General features: G+C 47.9%; 1 protein-coding gene across 2 annotated transcripts; it reads left to right on the top strand.

The window, feature by feature from the left end:
• The first annotated feature begins 378 nt into the window (after positions 1-378).
• Positions 379-24,467, top strand: TSPAN33 (tetraspanin 33). 2 transcript variants are annotated; one of them, XM_001155179.6, is made up of 8 exons: positions 379-754; positions 17,370-17,427; positions 18,085-18,212; positions 18,524-18,598; positions 20,158-20,253; positions 22,410-22,538; positions 23,031-23,192; positions 23,405-24,467. In XM_001155179.6, exons 1-8 carry the CDS (start codon positions 653-655, stop codon positions 23,504-23,506), a joined length of 852 nt encoding a protein of 283 aa, XP_001155179.1. In that variant the 5' UTR covers positions 379-652; the 3' UTR covers positions 23,507-24,467. The 2 variants fall into 2 exon arrangements, with proteins under 2 accessions (XP_001155179.1, XP_009452464.1); XM_009454189.4 differs by having other exon boundaries at positions 420-754; positions 18,088-18,212.
• Positions 24,468-24,584: the final 117 nt, after the last annotated feature.

Below are 24,584 nucleotides of genomic sequence, written 5' to 3' on the forward strand. Positions count from 1 at the left end.
ATTGTTTCTGTTCTCCCGTGTTCCCAGAGCTTTCGGCGCATTGCTCAACACACGGTGTGCGTACTTGTTGATTTTAATGTATGTGTGTTTGCATATGTGCACAGCAGCTGGGCGGAGGACGTGGGTGTGGGATGCACTGTGCATTCCTTCTCCTCACTCTTGTTCCTTTGAGCAGCTGCAGCCTGGATGCTTTCCCTTAGGGGTAGGGGAGAGGCAGAACCGCTGACCCTTTAACAAGTTATCCCTCACAGAACAGGTGTCTCCCCCGACTCTCGGTGGAGAGGGATGGCTGGATACTTAGTGACATCAGCCACGAGCCAATGGGAAGTCGGGCTCCAGCCGTCGCGCCAATGAGCGGCCGGGGGCGGGCCGGGTTTCCTGGGCGCCTGGCTGGCCGGGCTGGTCCTGCGGCCGCGGGTGAGTCTCGTCCGCTCGCGCTGCCCACAGCGGCTCCAGCAGCTCCAGGCGCGGTTCCCCGGCCCGCGCCGCTCCCGGCCCCCCGGCTCGGGCGCCTCCCGCCGCAGCGCAGGCTCCCCCGCCGGCCGGGCTCCTGCGCGGCGCGGCTCGGCTCATGCCCCCGGGCGCGGGGCACACAGGCCGGCCGGCAGCCGCTGGGAAATAGGCCCCCGGGGGCGGCGGCGGCGGCGGGGCCATGGCGCGGAGACCCCGGGCGCCGGCCGCCTCCGGGGAGGAGTTCTCCTTCGTCAGCCCGCTGGTGAAATACCTGCTCTTCTTCTTCAACATGCTCTTCTGGGTGAGTCTCGGGGTCGAGGGCACCTGGGCGGCGGGGTCCCCCCGCGGGGTGGAAGGGTGGCCCGGGGTGCCCCACGCGCGGGAGCCGCACTGCCGAGTTTTCTGGGCTGACGGCACTTTGGGGGAATTTATCCTGGGGAGGGACACCCCGGGGACGCCGCGTCTGCAGGGGGCGTTGTAGGGAGGAGGGTATGCCAGGGAATCAGTAAAGACTGATGGGTATTCTCGGGGCGTCGGAGGAGGGTCTGTGTTAGGCTAGAAATGTGGGTTTGAGGGAGCCTGTTGGCCCAAGGCGGACCCACTGACACATTCATGATGGGGGTCGGGGATGGAGGCTGACTTTCAGGCCTGGGGGCCTGGAGGCCCGGCTGGCAAAGAAAGAAGAGGAAGGAAAAACCCAAACCTCTCTCTCCACCACCTCAGAGAGGATGGGTTACTGGCATCATCTCTTCCTTTTGCAGGCCTCATCTACCCCCACCTCCACCCCCCAAAGTCTAGGAAGAATGGCCTCCAGGTGCAGATGTCTTTCCCATCCCAGCACTGCCCCAAACTTTGCCCCCTCCCTGCCACCCTTCTCAGGATCAGACTTCACCCCTGGAGCCTGGCAATCACCAGTGTCTTTAAACAGGACCCCATGTTGGGCCAGAGGGCCAGGGGTCCTTTCAGAATCTTCTGCTTGGGGTGGAAAAAGTACTGGGCTGGGACTCCGGACACCTGGATTCCCATCCCACTCTGCCGTTCATTGTTGACTTGACCGATCTAAGCATGTATGTTCATGTCTGCAGGCCTTGACTCCCTCCCCCACAAATCCAACCCAGTGTGATCAGGGGTGGCAGAAAGACTGCTGAAGCTGAGAATTGAGCTGAACCAGATCATGCAATGCCAGCTCGACCCTGTTTCCTGGCTAGAGAGTCCTGGAGGTCCTGGGGTGTGAGAACATAGGGACATCCTTCCCCCATTCACCTCCTCTTCTGGCTCCTACCACACCAGAGCTGCTGCTTCTGGAGCCCACCATCCTTGCCCACTTCAGCTGGAGACCTAAAGTTCAGACTTGCAGGAGGGAAGAATTGAGTCTAAAATATGTTTCCTAGGGGAGGGAGCAGAACAGACATCTAAGCCATTTGCTGGAAAGGTTTCACAGGGCCCGTGGGGTGAAGTGCAGACACAAAGCCCATAAGTGCTGGCCTGTTGGGACAAATGAGAGAAATCCCATAGGGTGGTGATGACAGCGCACTCAGCCATCCTACTCCTGGGGAAAATGAAACTTGTGCTCCTATCAAATGCTCAGTTTTAAAACTGGAAAAAAATTTTAGAAGACATCTTGTCCAGCATCTGTGTTTATGTCTATAAAATGTAGAAAACTAAAGCACAGAGATGTTAAATGTTTTGTCCAAGGTCCAACAGCTGGTTAGCAGGCTTGGTCTGGTGACCTTTCTACTGAACCACAGTGCCGCTGGGGAAAGTCCTCAGCACAGATGGCTGCTGCTATAGCTGGGGTATGGGCAGTATTAGTAGTTAACCAGTCAACCCAAGTTCCCATGGTCTAGGTTCTGCTTCAGCTGGAGGTTAGGGAAAAACACAAGAAAATCCCTTACCACTCTACCAGTGCTGGGGGATGTACTAAGAGACTCCCCACCTAAGGGCAAGTATCAGTGAAGTCTCCTCTGTGCTCACTGAGTGTGCCAGGCCAGTGACGTGCCATCCTCGGAGCCAGCACTAGCATTTCGGGGACTTTAGGTCGTCACTCTGACTTCCTTTATCCGCCGAGACTGTCTCCCTTGGAGCCATTGGTATCTCACCCTTGTATGTGCTCGCCAGTGACAACAGCTGGGTGCATCTGTTACACTTGTGTTCCTGGTCATTTTTTTTTTTCTCGAGCTTCCCTACCCCCTACCTCCACCCTACTCCCCTTTTATCGGACAAACGACTTTGAGAGATCTCAGCCAGGAGAGAGTTTGGCTCCACAGACCCATTTACCTTGGTAAAAATGCTTCATTCAAGGTCAGAAGACATGGGTGGCCAAGCTAGCACCACCCCAAATTAGAATAGAGCCCCTTCTTGGCCCTACAGTAGACTCATAAAAAATCAGAGGCTCTAGAAATAGCACACTGAAGGACAAGAGGCTCAGCATCTTTTTGGCACCAACTTACTGTGTGACCCTAAGCCAATGTATCTGTCTCTCTGACCTTAATCTTTCTCCTCTAAAGGAGAAACAATTTCTGCCTCAGTGGACTATTTAAGGATGAATGAATCATTTTGGGGACTATTTTCTTTCTTCAAGACCTAGAGCTGGATCTAAGGATGAATCTCCCTGTGTCCTGATTGCCCTTCCTAGGGGACAGTACTTTTCAGGTGTTATTGAATGTCCCTTCTCCCCCAAACCCAGTGCTGCACAGGTATATTCATACAAGAGCAGCTGGAGAGAAAACACTGCCTCCCCAGATCAGGGGGCCATCTTTCTTCCTAGCTCCTCTTCAGGGACTGGTTCCCATGCTTTCTTTTTTGTAGACTTCCACCATCCTAACCAAATTCTGCTCTTCTGCCCAGGAAGCACCTATGGATGAGATGATGGTCAGCCCACACCCTTTGCAGGCAGAGTGCATGCTCTGGCCGGCTTCTGGAGCTGCCACATGGCAGTGGTTATTGTGTCTGTGCCTGGAACCCACTAGGAAGGTGTCCGGCATCCTCTGGGCTCTGAATAGTGGTGCTGGTGGTGATGGTGGCTACGTCTGCTGTTGCTCTAGAAGCCCTGACTCTTGGGGCATTTGGAGTCTGACTCAGAAAACTAATAAATTTTTGGGGACTGGGACCAGTTCCTACTGTTCATGTTTCAAATCTCACTTCCCCTTTGACCTGAGAGTTCTGATTTTCTTCCCAGAATCATGTTGCTGGGTTACTGACTGTGGGGATTCCATGGCCTGGAGTAGCTGCTCTAAGATCCTAGATGTTGTATTTAAATCAGTTAGGGTGGCTACAGAGCAGCTGCCTCTCCTCACCTCCCTCTGCAGGACAGCTCCGTGCAGATATTGGGGTGGTGCCTGCTTTCTCAGCTTGGCCATGTGTTGTCAGGAATATTCAGTGCCGCCCACCTCCTTCCTCACTGGTCCTTTTCCCACTCAGGGCAGCAGTTGGCTGGCTTTTGAGTCAGGCAGAGCCCAGAAGCTCAGACCTCCAGCCCCTGTGTCTCAGCCCAGGCTTCCCTAGCAGCCATGCCTCAGGGCTCCCATGGCACCTTCTGTATTCTTCTATTGTCACATCCCTTACCTGTGCTGCAATTGTGTTTACTTCTCTGTCTCCCCCTCTAGACTTCGGGCTCTCGAGGGTGGGCACGGCCCTATTCACTTCTGGATCCCCAGTGCCCAGCTGTGTTTGGCATAAATTGGGTGCTTACTGAATGTTTATTGGATGGTGAGTGAGAGAGCAAACCCCACAGGGTAGAGGCTTGATGCCCGTCCTCCCTTCCTCATGGACACTGGCCTGTCAAGATGCAGCTCAACCTGGGGTCCTTGAGCACTCTTGGTGATGAGGTACCCAACTGTGTTCTCCTCTGTGGTGGGTCTGGCGGCCTAGCAACCCTCCACTTAAGCCAGGTCAGAAACATGGCAGCCATCCCCTCCTCAGAGCCACACGTGCTTACTGCCTACAGCATCTGGATTTTCTCACTTCCACTGCCACATATATGGACCCCTGTCCAGGTCTTCCCTAGGCTGAGCCAAGCCACCAGTGGGGCATCTTCTTCAAGAAATCCACTCTCCCATCCAGGACTACTGTATTGGAGTCCTTGGGCACTCAGAATCACCCAGGCCACTCTCAGCACCATTTCTTTTCGTCTGGCTCAAAAACCATGAGGAAGTAACCAGGCATCAAGCCAGGCAAAAACCTCTTCTAAGTGGCAGGGGCCCTTTCTGCCATCCAACCCCCTCATCCTATACTTCCAAATACACTAGGAGGCAGAGCCCACCACCTCCCTCCTCCACCCCTGCCGTCTTCCCCATAGACTTGACTGGCTTCCATAACTGAAGACAGATGCTTTTTATAAAAACAACAAAAACTACAAAATATGGGAAATGAAGACAAGAACCATCTCCTTTGCTATGCAGGTCGCATGCACACTTCTTAACTTCCCAGCAGCTTTGTTTGCCCTGTACCAAGTAGAAAACCATAAACGTCAAGCAGCCTTTAAAAAGAAAAAAAGAAGGCTGGGCGCGGTGGCTCATGCCTGTAATCCCAGCACTTTGGGAGGCCGGGGCAGGTGGATCACCTGAGGTAAGGAGTTCGAGATCAGCCTGGCCAACATGGTGAAACCCCATCTCTACTAAAAATGCAAAAATTAGACAGGTGTGGTGGTGCACACCTGTATTCCCAGCTACTTCGGAGGCTGAGGCAGGAGAATCACCTGAACCTGGGAGGCAGAGATTGCAGTGAGCCGAGATTATTACATTCCAGGCTGGGCAACAAAAGTGAAACTCCGTCTCAAAAAAAAGAAAAAAGAAAACATAGAGTGCCTCTCAGATCTTTGTAGGAGGCTAGTGCTGGGCCAGTCCCTCCAGGGCTTTGAGTTTGAATGGTTATTTACTGCAAGCCCTTGCAGACCTCCCTTCCTCTTTCTTAACCTTGGAAGAACAAAGCCAGCCGTGGCCTGAGGAGGATGCCAAAGGCTTGGCCCCAGACATTGTTGAGGAAGGAGCCCTGTGGACTCCTCCACTGCAGGGGGACAGTGTCCCCCAATCCAGAGGGAGAGCGCTGACAGCCAGCCTCCCATGGACAGCCGCCACCTCAGACACCCATAACAGCAGTGCCATGGAGAGCACAGAAAGATCAGTATGTGAAGGTCACGGGCAGGGAGAGAGGTGGCCCTACTCCGGGGCCACAGGCTGAAAGCTCTTTGGCTTCATCCAGATATAAGGGTAGGGAGGACTGAGAAACCAGAGGTGGAGACCACTGCCTTGCCCACTTCCCTCTGAGCAGGGACAGGGTTTTGATTGCCACACAGGGAACCACTTTACCCTCAGCTGTCTCCACCATCACCTTCAAAACAGGAGGGAAAGAGATTCTAAGGAGGGGGTGCGGGCCCTGAGACAGTGGGGCTCCACTGCTTCTTGCAGCCTGGACTTTGGACTATGGAAGACAGACAAGGCTAGGGCTTTCCCTGGAGGCTACGCCTGCTGGTGGCCCCACTGTGGCAACGCCATGCCTTCCCTTTTCAGAGTGCTGTTCCAGAGACTTCCCTCTGAGCCACCTCCTGGGCCCTGCTGGCACCCTGTCCCCGCCGCCAGCTGCAATCTTCCTTCCCCTGCCTGAAAACCAGCCCATTTGGAGATTATCAGCTGCTCCCCCAAGGGAACCACAAGCAGCTGCTTCCCATCTCCCATGATGGCTGATGTGAATACGCAAAATCCTGGGGGTACTGGGAGGCAGAGATAGGAAGGCAGCCAAGTGGCCAAGCTCATAAGGCTTTGGGGACATCCAGACCTAGGTTCCATTCCCACTTCAGCCGCTCACTAGCCATGTGAACTGAGGAAAGTTGCTGGAATTCTCTGAACATCAGCTCTATAAAATGGAGATCCTAACGCCCTCTTGGGTTTGTGGTCAGAATTAAATGAGACAGTGTTTAGCCCAGCGCCTGGTCCTTAGCACTCAACAAAAAGTACTGCCACTGCTGTCCCTGTAAATGCTCCTAGAGGTCACCTGCTGGGGGTGGGTGTGGAGAGTGAGGCTGAGCGCTCCTCCAGGGAGGAGGAAAGAGAGTGGCAAGCAGACAGGGACTGGCTAGGGAAGGGCCAGCCTTTGCTCAACCCTCTTTGCTCACATTCTCACCATAACAAAGGAAAACCAAAAACAAAGGAAGAAAATCAAAGAGAAAAGAAAAAAAGCTGAGCAGGAGACAATCATTATTGGTAGCTTTATATTTTTTAGTTTATGGAGAAATTTCCTATATATCCCATGAACAGAGCTCCACTGTTGTCTCCTGGGCTTCCCTAGCTCTGCTTCTCAAGGCTTGTCACACCACCTTGGCCTTTTAAAATTTTTATTTACGTATTTATTTGTTTATTTGTTTGTTTGTTTAGACATGGTGTTGCTCTTTGACCTAGGCTGGAGTGCAGTGATGGGATCACAGCTCACTGCAGCCTCGACTGCTTGGGTTCAAGCAATCGTCCCACCCCACCCTGCTGAGTAGCTTGGACTACAGGCATGCATCACCATGCCCAGCTAATTTTTTTTTAGAGACTGGACTTACTATGTTGCCCAGACTGGTCTTCAAATCCTGGCCTCAAATGATCTTCCTCACTTTGGCCTCCCAAAGTAGTGGGATTACAGGCATGAGCCACCATGCCTGGCCCTACCTTGATCTTGAATGCAATCCAGTAGAGATGGACTCTGGGAGCTAATTTGCCTGTAATTATTGGCATTTGGGCATAAGAGCCAGGATAACAACCTTTGTTTAGGACCTCAAGATGAGGCCCTGCAACCTTTCCTCTCCTATTACTGATGGCCCTGAAGTACTGTCTTATGGGCTAGAATAAGGGTTTTTCCTTTTAAACATCAAATCATGACTATTTTTTCCCAATTTGCAAGAAAAAAAGTCAAGATAAGAAAATTTTCTTCATTTTCTCCTTTCTCCCATGAACATTAGTACCTGCAACTGCTTATCTGCCTGCAAGTGTAACAAAAGGCAAGCAGAAGAGGACAAGTAGCAACTATTATGGAAAACTAGGAAACTATTTATTTAGAGTATGCCTGCGTTGTTTTATGAAACGCAGAGACATACACCTAGCAGCCACATCTCTTAGTAAAATTGTTCCTTAATTCTGTAGTAGAAATTAATATGTTTGCCTCCTCACATGATACACTGAGATGGACACAGCAGTATCTGTGTAATATTCCTGTCAAATATGTGTAATCTGAATCTGTGAGGAAACAACCAAATAAATCCAAATCAAGGGACATTCTGCAGAACAATTGGCCGAAACATAAAAAATGTCAGTGTCCAAAAAAATGTCAGAACAAGTGTTGGGAAGGATGTGAAGACACTGGAACCCTCACACATGGCTAGTGGGGAAGTAAAAAGGCACAGCCGCTGTGGAAAACAGTTTGGCATCTCCTTAAAAAATTAAACATAGAATTACCATATGATTCATCAGCAATTCCTAGGTATAGAGAACATTGAAAACAGGTATTCAAACAAGACCTTTTACATGAATGTTCATAGCAATACTATCCACAGCAGCCAAAAGGTGGGAGCAACACAAATGTCTACCAATGGAGGCATGGAGAAACAATTGTGTTACAGTCACACAACCAAGTATTATTCAGCGATAAAAGGAAATGAAGTTGGCAGGGCATGGTGGCTCATGCCTGTAATCTTTTGGAGGCTGAGGCGGGCAGATCACTTGAGGTCAGGAGTTCGAGACCAGCCCAGCCAACATAGGGAAATCCCACCTCTACTAAAACTACAAAAATTAGCTTGTTGTGGTGGCATGCACCTGTAATCCCAGCTACTCAGGAGGCTGAGGCACAAGAATCGCTTGAACCTGAGAGGCAGAAGTTGCAGTGAGCTGAGATTGCACCACTACACTCCAGCCTGGGTGACAGAGTGAGACTCCATCTCAAAAAACAAACAAACAAACAAATAGGAAATGAAGTTGTAACACATGCTACAACACAGATGAATCTTGAAAACATTCTGCTAAGTGAGCCGAATGCGGTGGCTCACACCTGTAATCCTAGCACTTGGGGAGGCCAAGGTGGGAGGATCACCTGAGGTTGGGAGTTCGAGACCACCATGACCAACATGGAGAAACCCCATCTCTACTAAAAATACAAAATTAGCCAGGTTTGGTGGCACATACCTGTAACCCCAGCTACTCGGGAGGCTAAGGGAGGAGAATGGCTTGAACCCGGGAGGTGGAGGTTGCAGTGAGCCGGAGATTGTGCCACTGCACTCCAGCCTGGGCAACAAGAGTGAAACTCCGTCTCAAAAAAAAAAAGAAAAAGAAAAAGAAAACATTCTGCTAAGTGAAAGAAGCCGGACACAGAGGGTCACCTAGTATGTGATTCCAATGACAGGAAATGTCCAGAATAGGCAAATCCATAGAGACTGAAAGCAGATTTGTGGTTACCAGGGGCTGGGGGCGGAGGACAGGGTGATGGGAATGGGGAGTGATGGTTTAATGGGTACAGGGTTTCTATTTGGGGTGATGATAAAGCGCTGCACCCTGATGGTGGTGATGGTTGCACAGCCATGTGAATGTACTAAAGGCCACTGAACTGTTTACTTTAAAATGTCTAAAATGGTACATTTTGTGTCACATGTATTTTACCATAAATTTTAAAGTCAGTGTCTTAAAGACCAAAAACAAAGGAAGAAAATTAAAGAGAAAAGAATTAAAGCCAAGAGACTGTTCCAGGCTGAAGGAGATTTAATCTCTAAATGCATGATCCTTGATTGGATCCTGGATAAGAAACAAAAAAAAGGTTACAAAGGACATTTTGGGGATAATTGGGGAAAGTTACATATGGACTGTAAATTAGGTCACAGTAATAGTGTATTAAAGTTTAAAAAAGAGATCAGGTGCAGTGGCTCATGTCTGGAATCCCAGCACTTTCAGAAGCCATGGCGGGTGGATCACTTGAGCCCAGGAGTTCAAGACCAGCCTGGGCAATATGGTGAAACCCTGTCTCTACAAAAAAATTTAAAAATTAGGCCAGTTGGTGGCACGTGTCTGTAGTCCCAGCTACTCAGGAGGCTGAAGCAGGAGGAATGCTTGAGCCCAGGATGTCAAGGCTATAGTGAGCCCTTGATTGTGCCACTGTACTCCAGCCTGGGTGACAAAGCAAGACACTGCCTCAAAGAAAAAAAAAGAAGAAGAATGCGACAAAATCTATAATGTACACCAACAGAGCACTGTGACTTCCCAGTGCTCTGGCACTTGAACAATTTTAAGATCCACTACCTTAGCCAAGCGTGGTGGCTCATGCCTGTAATCCCAGCACTTTGGGAGACCAATGCAGTAGGATCACCATATGCCAGGAGTTTAAGACCAGCCTGGGCAACCTAGCAGGATCACATCTATACCAAAAATTTAAAAATCAGGTGAGTGTCATGGCATGTGCCTGTACTCAGGAGGCTGAGGCAGGAGAATCTCTTGAGCCCAAGAGGTTGAGGCTGCAATGAGCTATGATTGTACCACTGCCCTCCAGCCTGGGCAACACAAGAGTGAGACCTTGTCTGTTGGGGGGGGAAGGAAAAAAGATCCACTGCCTTAAGTTTTGGTGTGATTGATGGGAAATCATCCAGATTACAGTTTGTAAAACTGTATGCAAGTGAACCCTAGTTTATGAAAATCTGATATTAAAAAATGTATAGGCCAGGTGTGATGGCTCACGCCTGTAATCCCAGCACTTTGGGAGGCTGAGACGGGTGAATCACCTGAGGTCAGGAGTTTGAAACCAGCCTGGCCAACATGATGAAACCCTGTCTCTACTAAAAATACAAAATTAGCCGGGTGTGGTGGCTCATGCCTGTAATCCCAGCTACTTGGGAGGCTGAGGCAGGAGAATCGCTTGAACCTGGAAGGTGGAGGTTGCAGTGAGCTGAGATCGCGCCATTGCACTCCAGCCTGGGCAACAAGAGCGAATCTCCATCTCAAAAAAATAAAATAAAAAGTATAAACTAACAAATTGGGGTGGGAGGAGGTAATAGACTATTTTTCAAGAATAATTTTACAGAAAAATTGAGAAGATAGTACAGAGATGGACGTTTCTCAAAAAACAAAAAATAGAACTACTAGACAATCCAGCAATCCCACTACTGAGTGTTTATCCAAAGAAAAAGAAATGAATATATTGAAGAGACATCTGCACTCCCATGTTACTGCAGCACTATTCACAATAGCCAAGAAATGGAATAACCTTAAGTGTCCATCTACAAATGAATGGATACAGAAAATATGGTTCATATACATAATGGGATATTATTCAGCCATAAAAAAGCACGAAATCCTGTCATTCGCGACATAGAACTGGAGGTCATTATGTTAAGTGAAATAAGCTGAGCACAGAAAGACAAATATTGCATGTTCTCACTCATATTTGAGGGCTAAAAAAGTGAAACTCATAGAGGTAGAGAATAGAATGATAGTTACCAGAGGCTGGGATCCAGGGGCAGGAGGATGAAAAGAGGCTGGTTCGTAGGTACAAACATATGGTTACATAGAAGGAATAAGTTCTAGTGTTCAACAGCACAGTAGGGTGACTATAGTTAACAACAATATATTGTATTTTTCAAAATAAATTTAAAATGTTTCTAATACAAAGACATGATAAATGTTCACGGTGATGGATGTTCTAAATACCCTGATTTGATCATTAAACATTGTACACATGTATCAAAATATCATATGTATCCCATAAATACATACAATTTACATATATCAATTAAAAACATTTTAAGATAGTATTGAGAGTTCCTATATACCCCATACTCTGTTTTCCCTGTTATTAAAACATTAGTATGATACATTTGTTGTAATTAATAGTATTATCATTATGGTCTACACTTTATTGGGTTTTTTTCATTTTTATTTAATATCCTTCTGTTCCAGAATCCTATTCAAGATACTACATTACTTTTTTCTTTCTTTTTTTTGAGACAGGGTCTTGCTGTGTCACCCAGGCTGGAGTGCAGTGGCACAATCATGGCTCACTGCAGCCTCAACCTCCTGGGGTCAAGTGATCCTCCTCCCACCTTAGCCTCCCAAGTAGCTGGGACTACAGGCACGCACCACCATACTCAGATTATTTTTATTTTTATTTTTTGTAGAGATGAGGTCTACGTTGCCTAGGCTGGTCTCAAACTCCTGAGCTCAAACCATCCTCCCCGCTTGACCTCCCAAAGTTCTGGGATTCCAGGCGTGGCCCACCACGTCCTGCCCTACATTACATTTAGTTGTCATGTCTCCTTAGGTTCCTCTTGGCTATGACAGTTTCCTAGACTTACCTTGTTTTTAATGACCTTGACAGTTTTGGGAAGTGCTGGTCAGGTATTTTGTAGAATGTCCCTTTATTGGAACTTGCCTGCTGTTTTTCTCATCATTGTAATACTGGGGTTATGGCTTTTTGGAGGAAGACCAGAGAAGTCAAGTGCCATTTTCATCACATCACATCATATCATATCATACAAGTGATTCAGCAACATGATCATTGTTGATGTTGGCCTCGATCGCCTGGATGAAGTAGTGTTTATCAGGTTCCTCCGCTGTAGAGTTAGCCTTTCTCCCCATGTTCCACACTGTGCTCTTTGGAAGAAAGTCACTCTGCACAGTCTGCACTGAAGGAGTAAGGAGTTAAGCTCTACCTCTTTGAGGATGGAGTACCTACGTGAATTATTTGAAATTCTTCTATGTAGGAGATTTGTCTTTTCTCTGCTATTCATTAAGTCACTTATTTATATCAGCATGGGCCCACAGATGTGTATTTTTTATTTTGGGTAATAATTCAATATTTCTTTATTTTGGTGCTCAAATTGTTCTAGCCTTGGCCATTGGGAGCTCTTTCAGTTGGCTTCTGTGTCCCTTTGGGATGCTCACATTGATGAGGATAGTGATGTGGGGAATTCATTTTTGTTTCTTCGTGAGCATTTCCTTTCTTTGGGGCACTACAAGATGCTCTAGGCTCATCTTGTGCCTTTCCTGCCCCCATCCTAGAATCAGCCACTTCTCCAAGGAGCCCAGGGGATGGCTATTTTCATTACAAGGTGATCATTCACCTTTCATAGGGATAATGGTACTGGTGTGTGCAAATTATTTTATATAATTTGACTGACAACTTTTCAGGAACATACATTTTGCTAAAAGCTAGACTCAGCCATTTTAAAAGTTGTATCTAGCTCTTAGAAGTTTCCAACCAGGCTTCATTCTAGTCGGAATGTGAAAAGCTATCCAAAGAAGAGAAATGTCTTTATCTCCATCCTCATCGTGAAAGGAGGTCATTCATGATATTGTGAGGTGCTATAAGGATTTTACAGAAAATTCTAGCATAGTGGAAAGAGTTCCAGAATGAGATTGGGAGGTTGGATTTGGTCCAGATGGTGCACTGCACCCATATGCACTTGGTTAAGTGTTACTTCCACTCTTTCGGCCTCATCTATAAAAAGAGGTGAGTGGCCAAAACCCATTTCTAAAGTTCTGTTCACCTCCAAATGTGATGCTATGAACAGCAGCAGCAGCACTAACTTTGGAATGGCAGTAGCTTTGAGGAATCCAGGGTGGGAAGTGGGGGCAGGAATGGGGGTGTGCAAGGTCAAGCTGTGAAATGCAGAATTTGAGAGCTTAGGGGAGAGATATCATTAATGATCATATTAAATATTAATAATAATATTAAAGACTTAATCTTGATTTTAATGTAGCCTGTATCTGTGGCTCTAGATCCCTGGCTGATTATTCTTTAGGCTTGTAGGTTCTCAAGCTTGGCTGCACATTGAAATAACCTGGAACACATTCAGAAATACTGTTGCCTCGGTCCCAATGCCAAAGATTCTGATCGACTTGGTTTGGGATGCAGCCTAGGCATTAGCAGTTTTTTAAGCCTCTCCCCCAACAACCCTAAGTCCCAGGCGATTCTAATGGCAGCCAAAGTTGAGCATGTGCTTTCAGCTATAAACGCTCTTGTCCCTCCACCATATAACGCATGGATTAAGGGTCCTCAGTGTACCATCTGCATAGCAGCAGATGAATTGGATTTGGATAGTGTATTAGTTTCCTGTTGCTGCTGTAACAAATGACCACAAACTTAGTGGCTTAAAACAACACACATTAATTTTCTTATATTTCTGGTGGCCAGAAGGCCAAAACGGGTTTCACCGGGCTAAAATCAAACAGGTCTCGCTGGGCTAAAATACAGCAGCACCGCATTCCTTCGGGAAGTGCTAGGAAGAACTCGCCTCCTTGCCTGCTCCAGCTTTTAGAGGCAGCCCTCATTCCTCCATCCATGGCACCACAGCAGTCCAGCCTCTGCCTCCATCATCATCTCCTTCTCTGACTCTGGCCCTCTTGCCTCCTTCTTAGAAGGTCTTTTATGATTATATTGAGTCCTCAGGGATAATTTCCCTAGCTCAGAATTCTTAATCACATTTGCAAAGTTCCTTTGGCCATGAAAAGTAACACAATCACAGGTTCCAGCAATTAAGACGTGGACATCTTTGAGGGGACATTATTCTCTCCACCGTAGATAGAGACAGAGCAACTGCTGTAATTACAGGCCCATAAATACAGTTAACTTACTCTATGATATGTGGCATCTCTTTACTTTGCCCATTTTTTCAACTTTTATTTTAGGTTCAGAGGTACATGTGCAGGTTTGTTATATAGGTAAATTATGTGTCATGGGGTGATATTTCATAACCCAGGTAATAAGCATAAGTAGTTTTCCATCCTCTCCTTCCTCCTACCCTTCACTCTAAAGTACATGTGGCCATGTGTACTCAATGTTTAGTTCCCACTTACAAGTGAGAACACATGGAATTTGGTTTTCTGTTCCTGGATTAATCTGCTTAGGATAATGGCCTCCAGCTGTATCCATGTTGCTGCAAAGGACATGACTTCATTCGTTTTTATGGCTGCATAGTATTCCATGGTATATATGTACCACATTTTATTTTCTTTTTTTTCTTTTTCTTTTCTTTTTTTTTTTTTTTTTTGATATAGAGTCTTGCTCTGTCGCTAGGCAGGAGTGCAGTGGCACGTTCTCAGCTCACTGCAACCTCCGCCTCCCGGGTTCAAGTGATTCTTCTGCCTCAGCCTCCTGAGTAGCTGGGACTACAGGCATGTGCCACCATGCCTAGCTAATTTTTGTATTTTTAGTAGAGATGGGGTTTCACCATGTTGGCCAGGATGGTCTCAATCTCTTGACCTCATGATCCACCTGCCTCAGCTTCCCAAAGTGCTGGGATTACAGGTGTGAGCCACCGCACCCGGCCCCACATTTTCTTTTTCTTTCTTTTTTTTTTTTTTTTTTTTTTTGAGATGAATTCTCACTCTGTTGCCCAGGCTGGAGTGCAGTGGCATGATCTCGGCTCACTGCAACCTCCGCCTCCCAGGTTCAAGCGATTCTCCTGCCTCAGCCTCCCAAGTAGCTGGGACTACAAGTGTGTGCCACCATGTCCAGCTACTTTTTGTATTTTTAGTAGAGATGGGGTTTCACCATGTTGGCCAGGCTGGTCTCAAACTCCTGACCTCGTGATCCGCCCGCTTTGGCCTAAGTGCTGGGATTATAGGCATGAGCCACCGTGTTCGGCCTGGCCCCACATTTTCTTTTTCCCGTACTGTTGGTGTGCATTTAGGTTGATTCCATGCCTTTGCTATTGTGAGTAGTGCTTGTTTGGCCTTTCTTGTTTTAGCTGTGCTACGATTTAATCAGATACCATCTTTGTGGAAAATTATACACCCTGGTGAAAATTTGACATGAAAAACAATGAGAGCCTGGAAGCAACAGAAATCAAGAGCAGATACACATTTTTCAATAGTTTAGTAAAATGACACTCAGAACTGTAATTGGCTGTGGTGGGTTTTAAAGGGCAGACAGAGATGCTCACTGACTCTGGTGGAGGACTGGCCACCAGGCCTGGGGAATGACTGGCATCTCTGTCATGTAGTTTCCCTGCCTCCCCCATGCTCCGTGAGCCTGGCAGTGCTGTGGGACAAGGCGCCAGCTGGCACCTGCAGCTCTGCTAGCAGCTCCCACCCTCCTGGACAAAGAGTATGAAGGCCGGCAAATAACACTGTGGGCCCTGAGTTAGAGGCATGGTCAAATGATGTGAGGTGGGAAGAGACCGGGGCCAGCTGAGTGCAGTGACTCACACCTGTAATCCCAGCACTTTGGGAGGCTAGGGTGGGAGGATCAATTGAGCCCAGGAGGTCAAGGCTGAAATGACCTATTATCATGCCACTGCACTCCAGCCTAAGCAATAGCACAAGACCCTCCTCCCTCACCCCGCAAAAAAGAGGGGGCTGTATATGCAGGCAGAGAAGAGTTCTGGAAGACGTGGTTTTAGATAAAGGTTTGCCATTTACTGCTGAATGCACCTGCCCTCCCCTGCCAGATGGCAGAGGACCTTCAACAAGGAGGCCTACAGGGAAAAATGAGGGACTCATCTGACCCTATTACCTGTTTTGGGGGCCTAGCTCCCTTCTTCCACCAAAGCCCCATGGTGGCTCTTTCCAGCTGCTTTCTGTCTTGCAGGACAGTGGTCTAGCCAGCCATCTCCTTCCCCACTGAGTTGGTCAAGACCCTGCTGCTGAGAACTCTCTCCTGCCAGAGCTTGGCCCCATCTGTTGCCATGGCAACAGCCAGCTGCTGCTTAGCACCAGCCTGGAGACTGGGCACAAAAAAAGGGTGGCCAAGGGAAGTAGGCACTGGGGCTCTCCTGCACCCCTGGAGGCCTGGGGGCTGGGGGGTAGATAAGGCCCCTTTGGGGTCTCCTATTAGTCTCTGATGGGTTTGTTCTCTCAGGGAGAAGCCAGGAAATTTGAAAGATCTAAACTCCTCTCTATTCCTCCACACTGGAATCAGAGTTTGTGAAGATAAAGGTTCCTTTGCCAAGGCAGTTCCAGTGCTTACATACATGCACTCACACACAGTCCTTCACATTGGAGTGCACTTTCTTTTTGTACTTGACATGATATTGACCTCTAAGAGGGTTAGAGAGCTGGGAGTATGCAACCGCCCAGGCCTGCTTTAGATATAAAACCTGTCCTTTGATGCAGATAGATTCGAATTCAAAACTTTTCCATTTATGTGTGACCCTGGGCAAGTTAACTATTAATAATGATAGATAATATTTATTGTCAGGCATTGTGTTAAATTCTTTCCATGCATTATTTTAGTTGGTTCTTACAGTAATCTTGTCAGTTGTTTGTTCTTACTTCCCATCTTCAGATACAGAAACTGAGGCTCAGAAATTTGCCCTATGTGTACCCACGTTTGACTCGCTCTGAAGACGGTGTCCTTTTTAATTTTAACTTCAATTTATTAGAGATGGGGTCTCACTCTGGCACCCAGGCTTCAGTGCCATGGCACAGTCATGGCTCACTGCAGCCTTGCACTCCTGGGCTCAAACCATCCTCCTGCCTCAGCCTGCTGAGTAGCTGGGACTACAGGTGCACACCACTGCACCCAGCTAATTATTATTTTGTGTGTGTGTCTAGAGACAAGCTCTCACTATGTTACCCATGCTGGTCTCAGACTCCTGACCTCAAGTTGATTCTCCTGCCTTGGCCTCCCAAAATGCCCAGCCTGAAGCCCATATTCTTAATCACTCTTCAGTATTAACCTTGGATTGCCTTAATTTCCTCATCCGTAAAATAGGCATAATGTCTGCCTCACAACCTAATTGTGTTATGAGGACTGAATGAATAATGAAAAATATGATGTGGGTAAAAGTGTCTCATGGAGGTAAAGCCCTGACAGATTCTATCAGCAGAATCACTGGGGAGGTGAAAGATGCTCACCTTTGGGTCCCAGGAAAGCTGTCCTTCTCCTGCTCTCCTAGGTTTCTCATGGCATTCAGGGCTCTCTGGTTTCCAAAATCTCAGGGTCTGGCTCTTTCCCTGTCTCCACAGGTGATTTCCATGGTGATGGTGGCTGTGGGTGTCTACGCTCGGCTAATGAAGCATGCAGGTGAGCTGTAGCTCTCCCTCCCTGCCCCCACCTTGTGCCATGCCCCTTTCCCCTCTGCCTCCTTCAGCCTGGCCCTCACACATAAGCTATGGGGCTAAAGGAGGCAGCCTCCCTGGAGCCAAATCTTCATGGTCTACGTAGGTGTCGGACCCCCCCAGGCCAGTGCCCCTGGATTTCCCTGAGCCCCTCTGAGTCTTCCAGGATATGCCTACATTTGAGGCTTAGGAAGTGTGTGAGAAAAAAGGTAGGCCCCTGGGAGCAGAGAGTCATCAAGGGCTTTAGCCCCTCCCTAGCTCTGTCCTGGAGAAACCCAACCACCATTCCTATTTCACCACACAAGTCACCAGGAAACAGAATCTGCAAAGCTGGTGAGCCTAATGCCATTCCAATTCTTTTCCGGAGCGAAAGCAGCCCCTCCTTAAGCCCAGGAATAAAGGCTTTTATTTCTTTAGTTCCTCAAATTAAATGCCACAACCCTTCTGGGCCCTTTTTGGTTCTCCCCATGGGACAGGGGTACTGCCTCCCCTTAACCTTCATCCAACCATAATGGAGATTCCCCCACCAGGGGAAGGAGAACAGTTTGGGGCACCCTCCCACCCCATCCAGGGGTTCCTCAGTGGGCACCAGGCTCAGGCTGAGGGCCGGCTCCTTCTCCAGAAGCAGCCCTAGCCTGCCTGGCAGTGGACCCTGCCATCCTGCTGATCGTGGTGGGTGTCCTCATGTTCCTGCTCACCTTCTGTGGCTGCATTGGGTCCCTCCGCGAGAACATCTGCCTCCTGCAGACGGTGAGTGGTCAAGGCCCCACTGGAAAGACCCTGGCCCTCTCCCCATCATGCCTCTTAGCCTCCCAGGGCCCTTTGGTTTTCTTGTCCTACCCTACCCCCAGGCCTGTGCTGTCCACCCCTCAGTGCAGAGCTCAGCCCGGGTGACCCAGCACAGGGTGGCCACCCCCAGGACAGTGTCCCAGAGGCAGCTGCCTTTCTCATGTGTGGGGCATCTGGGAGAATTGCCTGGCAGCTCCCAGCATCCCCTTGACCCTGGAAGGGGTTGCTGCCATGAGTGGTCCTAGACGCCTCTTCTTCCTGCTGCTCCACAGTTCTCCCTCTGCCTCACCGCTGTGTTCCTGCTGCAGCTGGCCGCTGGGATCCTGGGCTTCGTCTTCTCAGACAAGGTAACACTGGGAGCCAGGAGGCCTCCTCAGGTGTGACCCAGAGGGAGGAAGGAAGGTTCCTGCCCATGTTTAGCCTGGTTAATTAACCACAGCTCCTTCCCCTGAGAAACATCAGTCGTTGAAAAGTTCATTAGGGGTGAATGAATAGTCTGTAAACTCATCATATTTGAAGAGAATTTTAAGATCATAAGGTGCTTTCTCTGACAGTCTGAGAAGCTAACAGGGAAGTAAATTATACAAACACAAAGTTAAAATAACTTAGAAACTTTAATAGCAAATGACAGAATCAAACTCAATAATCAAGTGGACCACTGACAATATGAAGAGCCTCTTATTTCTTTTAAAAATTGTTTATTGAGATAAACAGAAGGAAGGAAGGGGGAAGAGAACAAGATTTTGTTTTGAGGTTTATTTTTCTTTCTTTCTTTTTTTGGTTGTTGTTTTTGTTTTTTAAGAGATGGGAGTCTCACTAGGTTGCCAGGCTGGCCTTGAACTCCTGGGCTCAAGTGATCCTCCTGCCTCCATCTCCTAAGTCTCTGGGATTACAGTCATGTGCCACCATGCTTGGCTTAATAAAAGGTTTCGAACAATGCTTGCCATATCTGGAAATGGTCTGCCATTCAGTGACAGTCCTTTTTAAGAACCAGAATGTCTTTCCCAAAAGGCAAATGATTGCCAAGGGCAGACTACAAAACTAAGGAAAGAAAATTTGAGAAAAGTAGTGGGGCAGGAAGGAAGAGACTATGGTAGAAAATTATGAAATCGGGCCAGGCGTGGTAGCTCATGCCTGTAATCCCAGCATTTTGGGAGGCTGAGGCGGGCAGATCACTTGAGGCCAGGAGTTCGAGTCCAGCCTGGCCAACATGGCGAATCCCTGTCTCTACTAAAAAACACCAAAAAAATTAGCCAGGTGTCAGGAGGCTGAGGCACAAGAATTGCTTGAACCCAGGAGAAGGAGGTTGCAGTAAGCTGAGATCGCGCCACTCCACTCCAGCCTGGGCGACAGTAAAACTGTATCAAGAAAAGAAAAGAGAAAAGGAGAGGGGAGGGGAGGGGAGAAAATTATGAAATCGAGAGCCACTGAGTTAATTCCGAATTTCATAGTCCTCCTGGCTTATAGTAAGATCCTGAAATGATGTATTAAATAGCTCTGTTTTGAGTCTAAAGAGATGCAATTATCTAGTGTCCACTAGAGGGCAGTGCCTCAGCTCAGTAAGCTACTTTCTGCTAAAAAAATTAAAAATTAGTTTGTTTTTATCAGTCAACAAGTATTTTGTGATAATAGCATTCAGAGATAGATACACATTGGAATATCTTGAAATGTGTCTCTGAAAAGCTTCAACAGCAGGTCCAGCATTTCTCCTGCCCACTGGTACCTGAGGGCCCTGGGATGGATGGGCTTTGGAACTGAACCGGCTATCTTCCACCATTAGGACTCGGTTCTGATTTCAAGGCAGACTCAATTAAGAAGGATGATCCCTGTCTACTGTTATTTTTGCTGGAAGGAGGAAGTTAGGGATTAGTCCTGTGTTCTGATTCCTTGCCCATGTCTCTGGCAGGCTCGAGGGAAAGTGAGTGAGATCATCAACAATGCCATTGTGCACTACCGAGATGACTTGGATCTGCAGAACCTCATTGATTTTGGCCAGAAAAAGGTATGGGTCAGCCAGTGGTCTGGGGCACTGTGGGTAAAAGTGAATGTCATCCCAAGAGATGCCTCACCCTCTATGCCTGTGGGGCTCTTCATTACCTGCCAGGTAATGGCTTCTGGGAAGGGGTTTGGCAAAAAAGCACACGTAGCAGAGTGCTTTAAATGTACTTTTAAAGACACAGAACAGTATATATAGTAATCTACTGTGTTATAAATGGTTACCTACAGGGGGTGAGGAACTGGGCAGATTCTTGAATATTACCTCTTCAAAAGTGACATTTTAGGCTGGTCCAAAGGGAGTGAGTTATCTCATTTGATTGTTCACAGTCAGCTACAGATCCAACTCCTTGTTCTACTCTTTCCCCCCTTCTCACTGCTGCACTTGACTAGACTAAAAAAAAGAAAGTTACATTTAAAAAATTGTGATAAAATTTACATAATGTAAAATTTACCATTTTTAAGCATACAGATCCGTGGCATGAAGTACCTTCAATTGTTGTGCAACCATCACCACCATCTCCAGAACGCTCATCTGCCCCAGATGAAACTCTGTATCCATCAAACACTAACTCCCCATTTCCTCTCTTGAATCTCTGTATCCATCAAACACTAATTCCCCATTTTCCTCTCTTAAAACTTTGTATCCATTAAACACTAACTCCCCATTTTCCTCTCCTGAAATTCTGTATCCATTGAACACTAAAGCCCCATTTTCCTCTCCTCCAGCAACCACCATTCTACTTTCTGTCTGTAAATTTGACAACTCTAGGTACCTCAAATGAAGGGACTCATGGTATTAATGCTTTTTTGAGTGGCTTATTTCACTTAGCATGTCTTCAAGTTTCATCTCTGTTTTGGCATGTGCCACAACTGCCTTCCTTTTGAAGGCTGAATAATATTCTGTTGTATGTATATGCCACATTTTGTTTATCCATTCATTCACCAGTGGAGAAAAGGGTTGCTTCCACCGTTCGGCTACTGTGAACAAGGCTGCTATGAATCAAAAGTTAACAATTAGGCCAGGCATGGTAGCTTACACCTGTAATCCCAGCACTTTGGGAGGCCAAGGCAGGCAGATCATTTGAGGTCAGGAGTTCGAGACTAGCCTGGCCAACATGATGAAACCCTGTCTCCACCAAAAATACAAAAATTAGCCGGGTTTGGTGGCGCACACCTGTAGTCCCAGCTACTCAGGAGGCTGAGGTGCAAGAATAGCTTGAATTTGGGAGGTGGAGGTTGCAGTGAGCCAAGATCATGCCATTGCACTCCAGCCTGGGTGACAGACAGAGACTCCGTCTCAAAAATAAATAAGTGAAAAATAAAAGTTAACTTTTTTTTCCCCTGAGACGGAGTCTTGCTCTGTTACCCAGGCTGGAGTACAATGGTGTGATCTTGGCCCACTGCAACATCCGCCTCCTGGGTTCAAGTGAATCTCCCTGCCTCAGCCTCCTGAATAGCTGGGATTACAGGTGCCTGCCAAACCACGCCCAGCTAATTCTTGTATTTTTAGTAAAGATGGGGTTTTGCAATATTGGCCAGGCTGGTCTTGAACTCCTGACCTCAGGTGATCTGCCCGCCTTGGCCTCCCAAAGTGCTGGGATTACAGGTATGAGCCACAGCACCTGGCCAAAAAAGTTAACTTTTAAGTAAAAGTGCTTTTGAGACAAGTCCTGAGTCCCCCTTCCTCTGGTGCAATAGACACTTGACTTTGAGATCCAGTTTGCTCTCATGGAGTAATGATTGACTCACAATATTGAAGATTCCTCCCCTGTGTTTTCTCTATCTTAAGGAGAAGTTTTTCAGCACTGATACTTTATTTCAGCCAATACTTTTGATCACTTCCATTTGCCTGCAAAGCCAGAAACTTCTCTCAAGAAGATTATAGCTGAGTATGTAAAACAATATATGTATAACTGTAATACCAACAAGCACAGTGGTAAGTTATAACAAGATATACAAAGTAATAGAAATTAAGAAGTGAGAATATCTTCAGGCGAAGGCAACTGGGAAGCTGGAGCTCAAAGTTTAAGGCTGTGTTAAAACACAACCTAAAGTTCCCAGTAGAAGCTTGATATAGACTTTTGGTGGCTCTGAGAATTCCCCTGGTCACCTCAGTGTGAGGGGTGGGTGATTCTTAACCTCTGGTGGGTTTTGTTGCAGTTTAGCTGCTGTGGAGGGATTTCCTACAAGGACTGGTCTCAGAACATGTATTTCAACTGCTCAGAAGACAACCCCAGTCGAGAGCGCTGCTCTGTGCCTTACTCCTGTTGCTTGCCTACTCCTGACCAGGTGAGCCAGCATCCTGCCTCATTTCCTTCTGGGCAGCGAGCTGAGTCACTTTCTGATGGGGGCAGCTGCTACTGGGGATCCCCATCCCCTAGCTTAACCGATCAGTCATGTGGGACAGCTGTCAGGTGTTTTTCTTCACCCCAACCTGATGCTTCTATTAACCTCATACTCATGTATTCCACATGGAGTTCAGAAGGGACAGATTTAAGTTTTAAGTTCAGATTCAGTACCTGTGCAGGTTTGTTATATAAGTAAACTTGTGTCTTGGGGGTTTGTTGTACAGATTATTCCACCACCCAGAGCAAAGAGACCTGGATCTTGACCTCTCAGAGGAAGGGAAGTCTGCATTTGGCAACTTCCAACCCAATATCCTCCACATATATTCTCTGACAATTTAGGAGTTTAGGAAGGGTGGGAAGCCCATCAGCTAAGGCCCCAAACAAAAAGTTATTGGAATTAGAGTCCCAACTGGCTTTTCAACTCTTTCCCCAGGCAGTGATCAACACTATGTGTGGCCAAGGTATGCAGGCCTTTGACTACTTGGAAGCTAGCAAAGTCATCTACACCAATGGCTGTATTGACAAGTTGGTCAACTGGATACACAGCAACCTATTCTTACTTGGTGGTGTGGCTCTAGGCCTGGCCATCCCCCAGGTAACTTACCCTGTGAGACTTGTTGGTCCCACACACTCTGTAAAGACTCCTTTGTTTTGGGGAAGGCACCTGGGGATCAGCGAGGGTGTCAGGCACTGACATGGCTGAGGGGTAGGGAAAGGGATAGTGCTGGCCGCACTGGGAAGATCGAGCCAGGGAAAACAAGGCCATCACTCACTGCTGAGTGCCCAATTCCTTCTTGCCTCTCCCAGCTGGTGGGAATTCTGCTGTCCCAGATCCTAGTGAATCAGATCAAAGATCAGATCAAGCTACAGCTCTACAACCAGCAGCACCGGGCTGACCCATGGTACTGAGAATCCATCCTGCACCTCCTCACCATGGAAACTGGCAAGCCTCATAAACGAACAGCAGTGGGTGCTGAGAACAGCACCAAATGGAGATTTGGATTCCAGCCCCCCAGTGACAGCCCAGTGGGAAGAAGCAAACTCCAGATGGGCAGAAGGCAGGGTGCACAGGTGGCTCCAGTCTCAGGAGGATGCGCCTCCTCTCCCCCATCCCAGCCCTCAGCATTGTGCCAGAGTGATACCCTTAAGTGTTTGGGTTTATGTTTTCAGTTTTGTTTGGGAAACAGCAGTTGCACAGAGAGTTGGGGGGTACTGCTGCTGCCTTTTCACCGAGGCACTGCCACCACCAGCTCTACCAGGGATGCTCCTGAGCTTGGCGGACATACTTAGATCCTAACGTGCCAGTGAGACCTGGCTGTGGAGAGTAGCACTGGCAGCCCTGCCTGGACTCCACTTGGCATGATACCAGCTCCAGAAGGGAAGGGAGTGGAGCAGGCAGTGAGGAGCGAGCCTGGGGGTCGGCTAGGGACAGCCGTATGTGCTAGGTAGGAGTGGAGGGAGATATGTTTACCAAATGCCTGTCCTGCCATCCTCCCAGGTAGTCAGAGTGAGCTACATCCTGGCCCGCCTTCATTTCCATGGAAACATGGCAGCTAGGACACGGGGTACAACAGCAGCCAAATTCTTCCCCACCTCCCTTACTTCGAAAAAAAGTTTGGAACCCTGGTCCCTATACTCTGCAGTCAGAAGTGGGACTGAGCCATACATGCCCTTGAATTCCTCCCTGTCTGGCCCTCCCTCTCCAGCAAGCAGGGTTTTCTTTAACTTGGCAGTGTGCAGAGGAGAAGTGGTAACACCCCCACCCCATTCCCCTGCATCGGAGCTCAGTATCCCTACAGGGTAAGAGGTAGGAATCTTGCTGGGACGAGGGGAGCCAGAAGTGGCAATAAAAGCGTGTTGACCTGGGCTACGCGGGACTCCATGAATTTTCCATTCTGGCAACTGGAAGGGGAGGTGTAGAAGGGCCCTGCAGAGGACGGCACTGGAGACTCTCCTAAACGCCACACACATCCCCCTTGCTGCCCGC

Source organism: Pan troglodytes, chromosome 6, assembly GCF_028858775.2.
Source record: "Pan troglodytes isolate AG18354 chromosome 6, NHGRI_mPanTro3-v2.0_pri, whole genome shotgun sequence".
NCBI lineage: Eukaryota > Metazoa > Chordata > Mammalia > Primates > Hominidae > Pan > Pan troglodytes.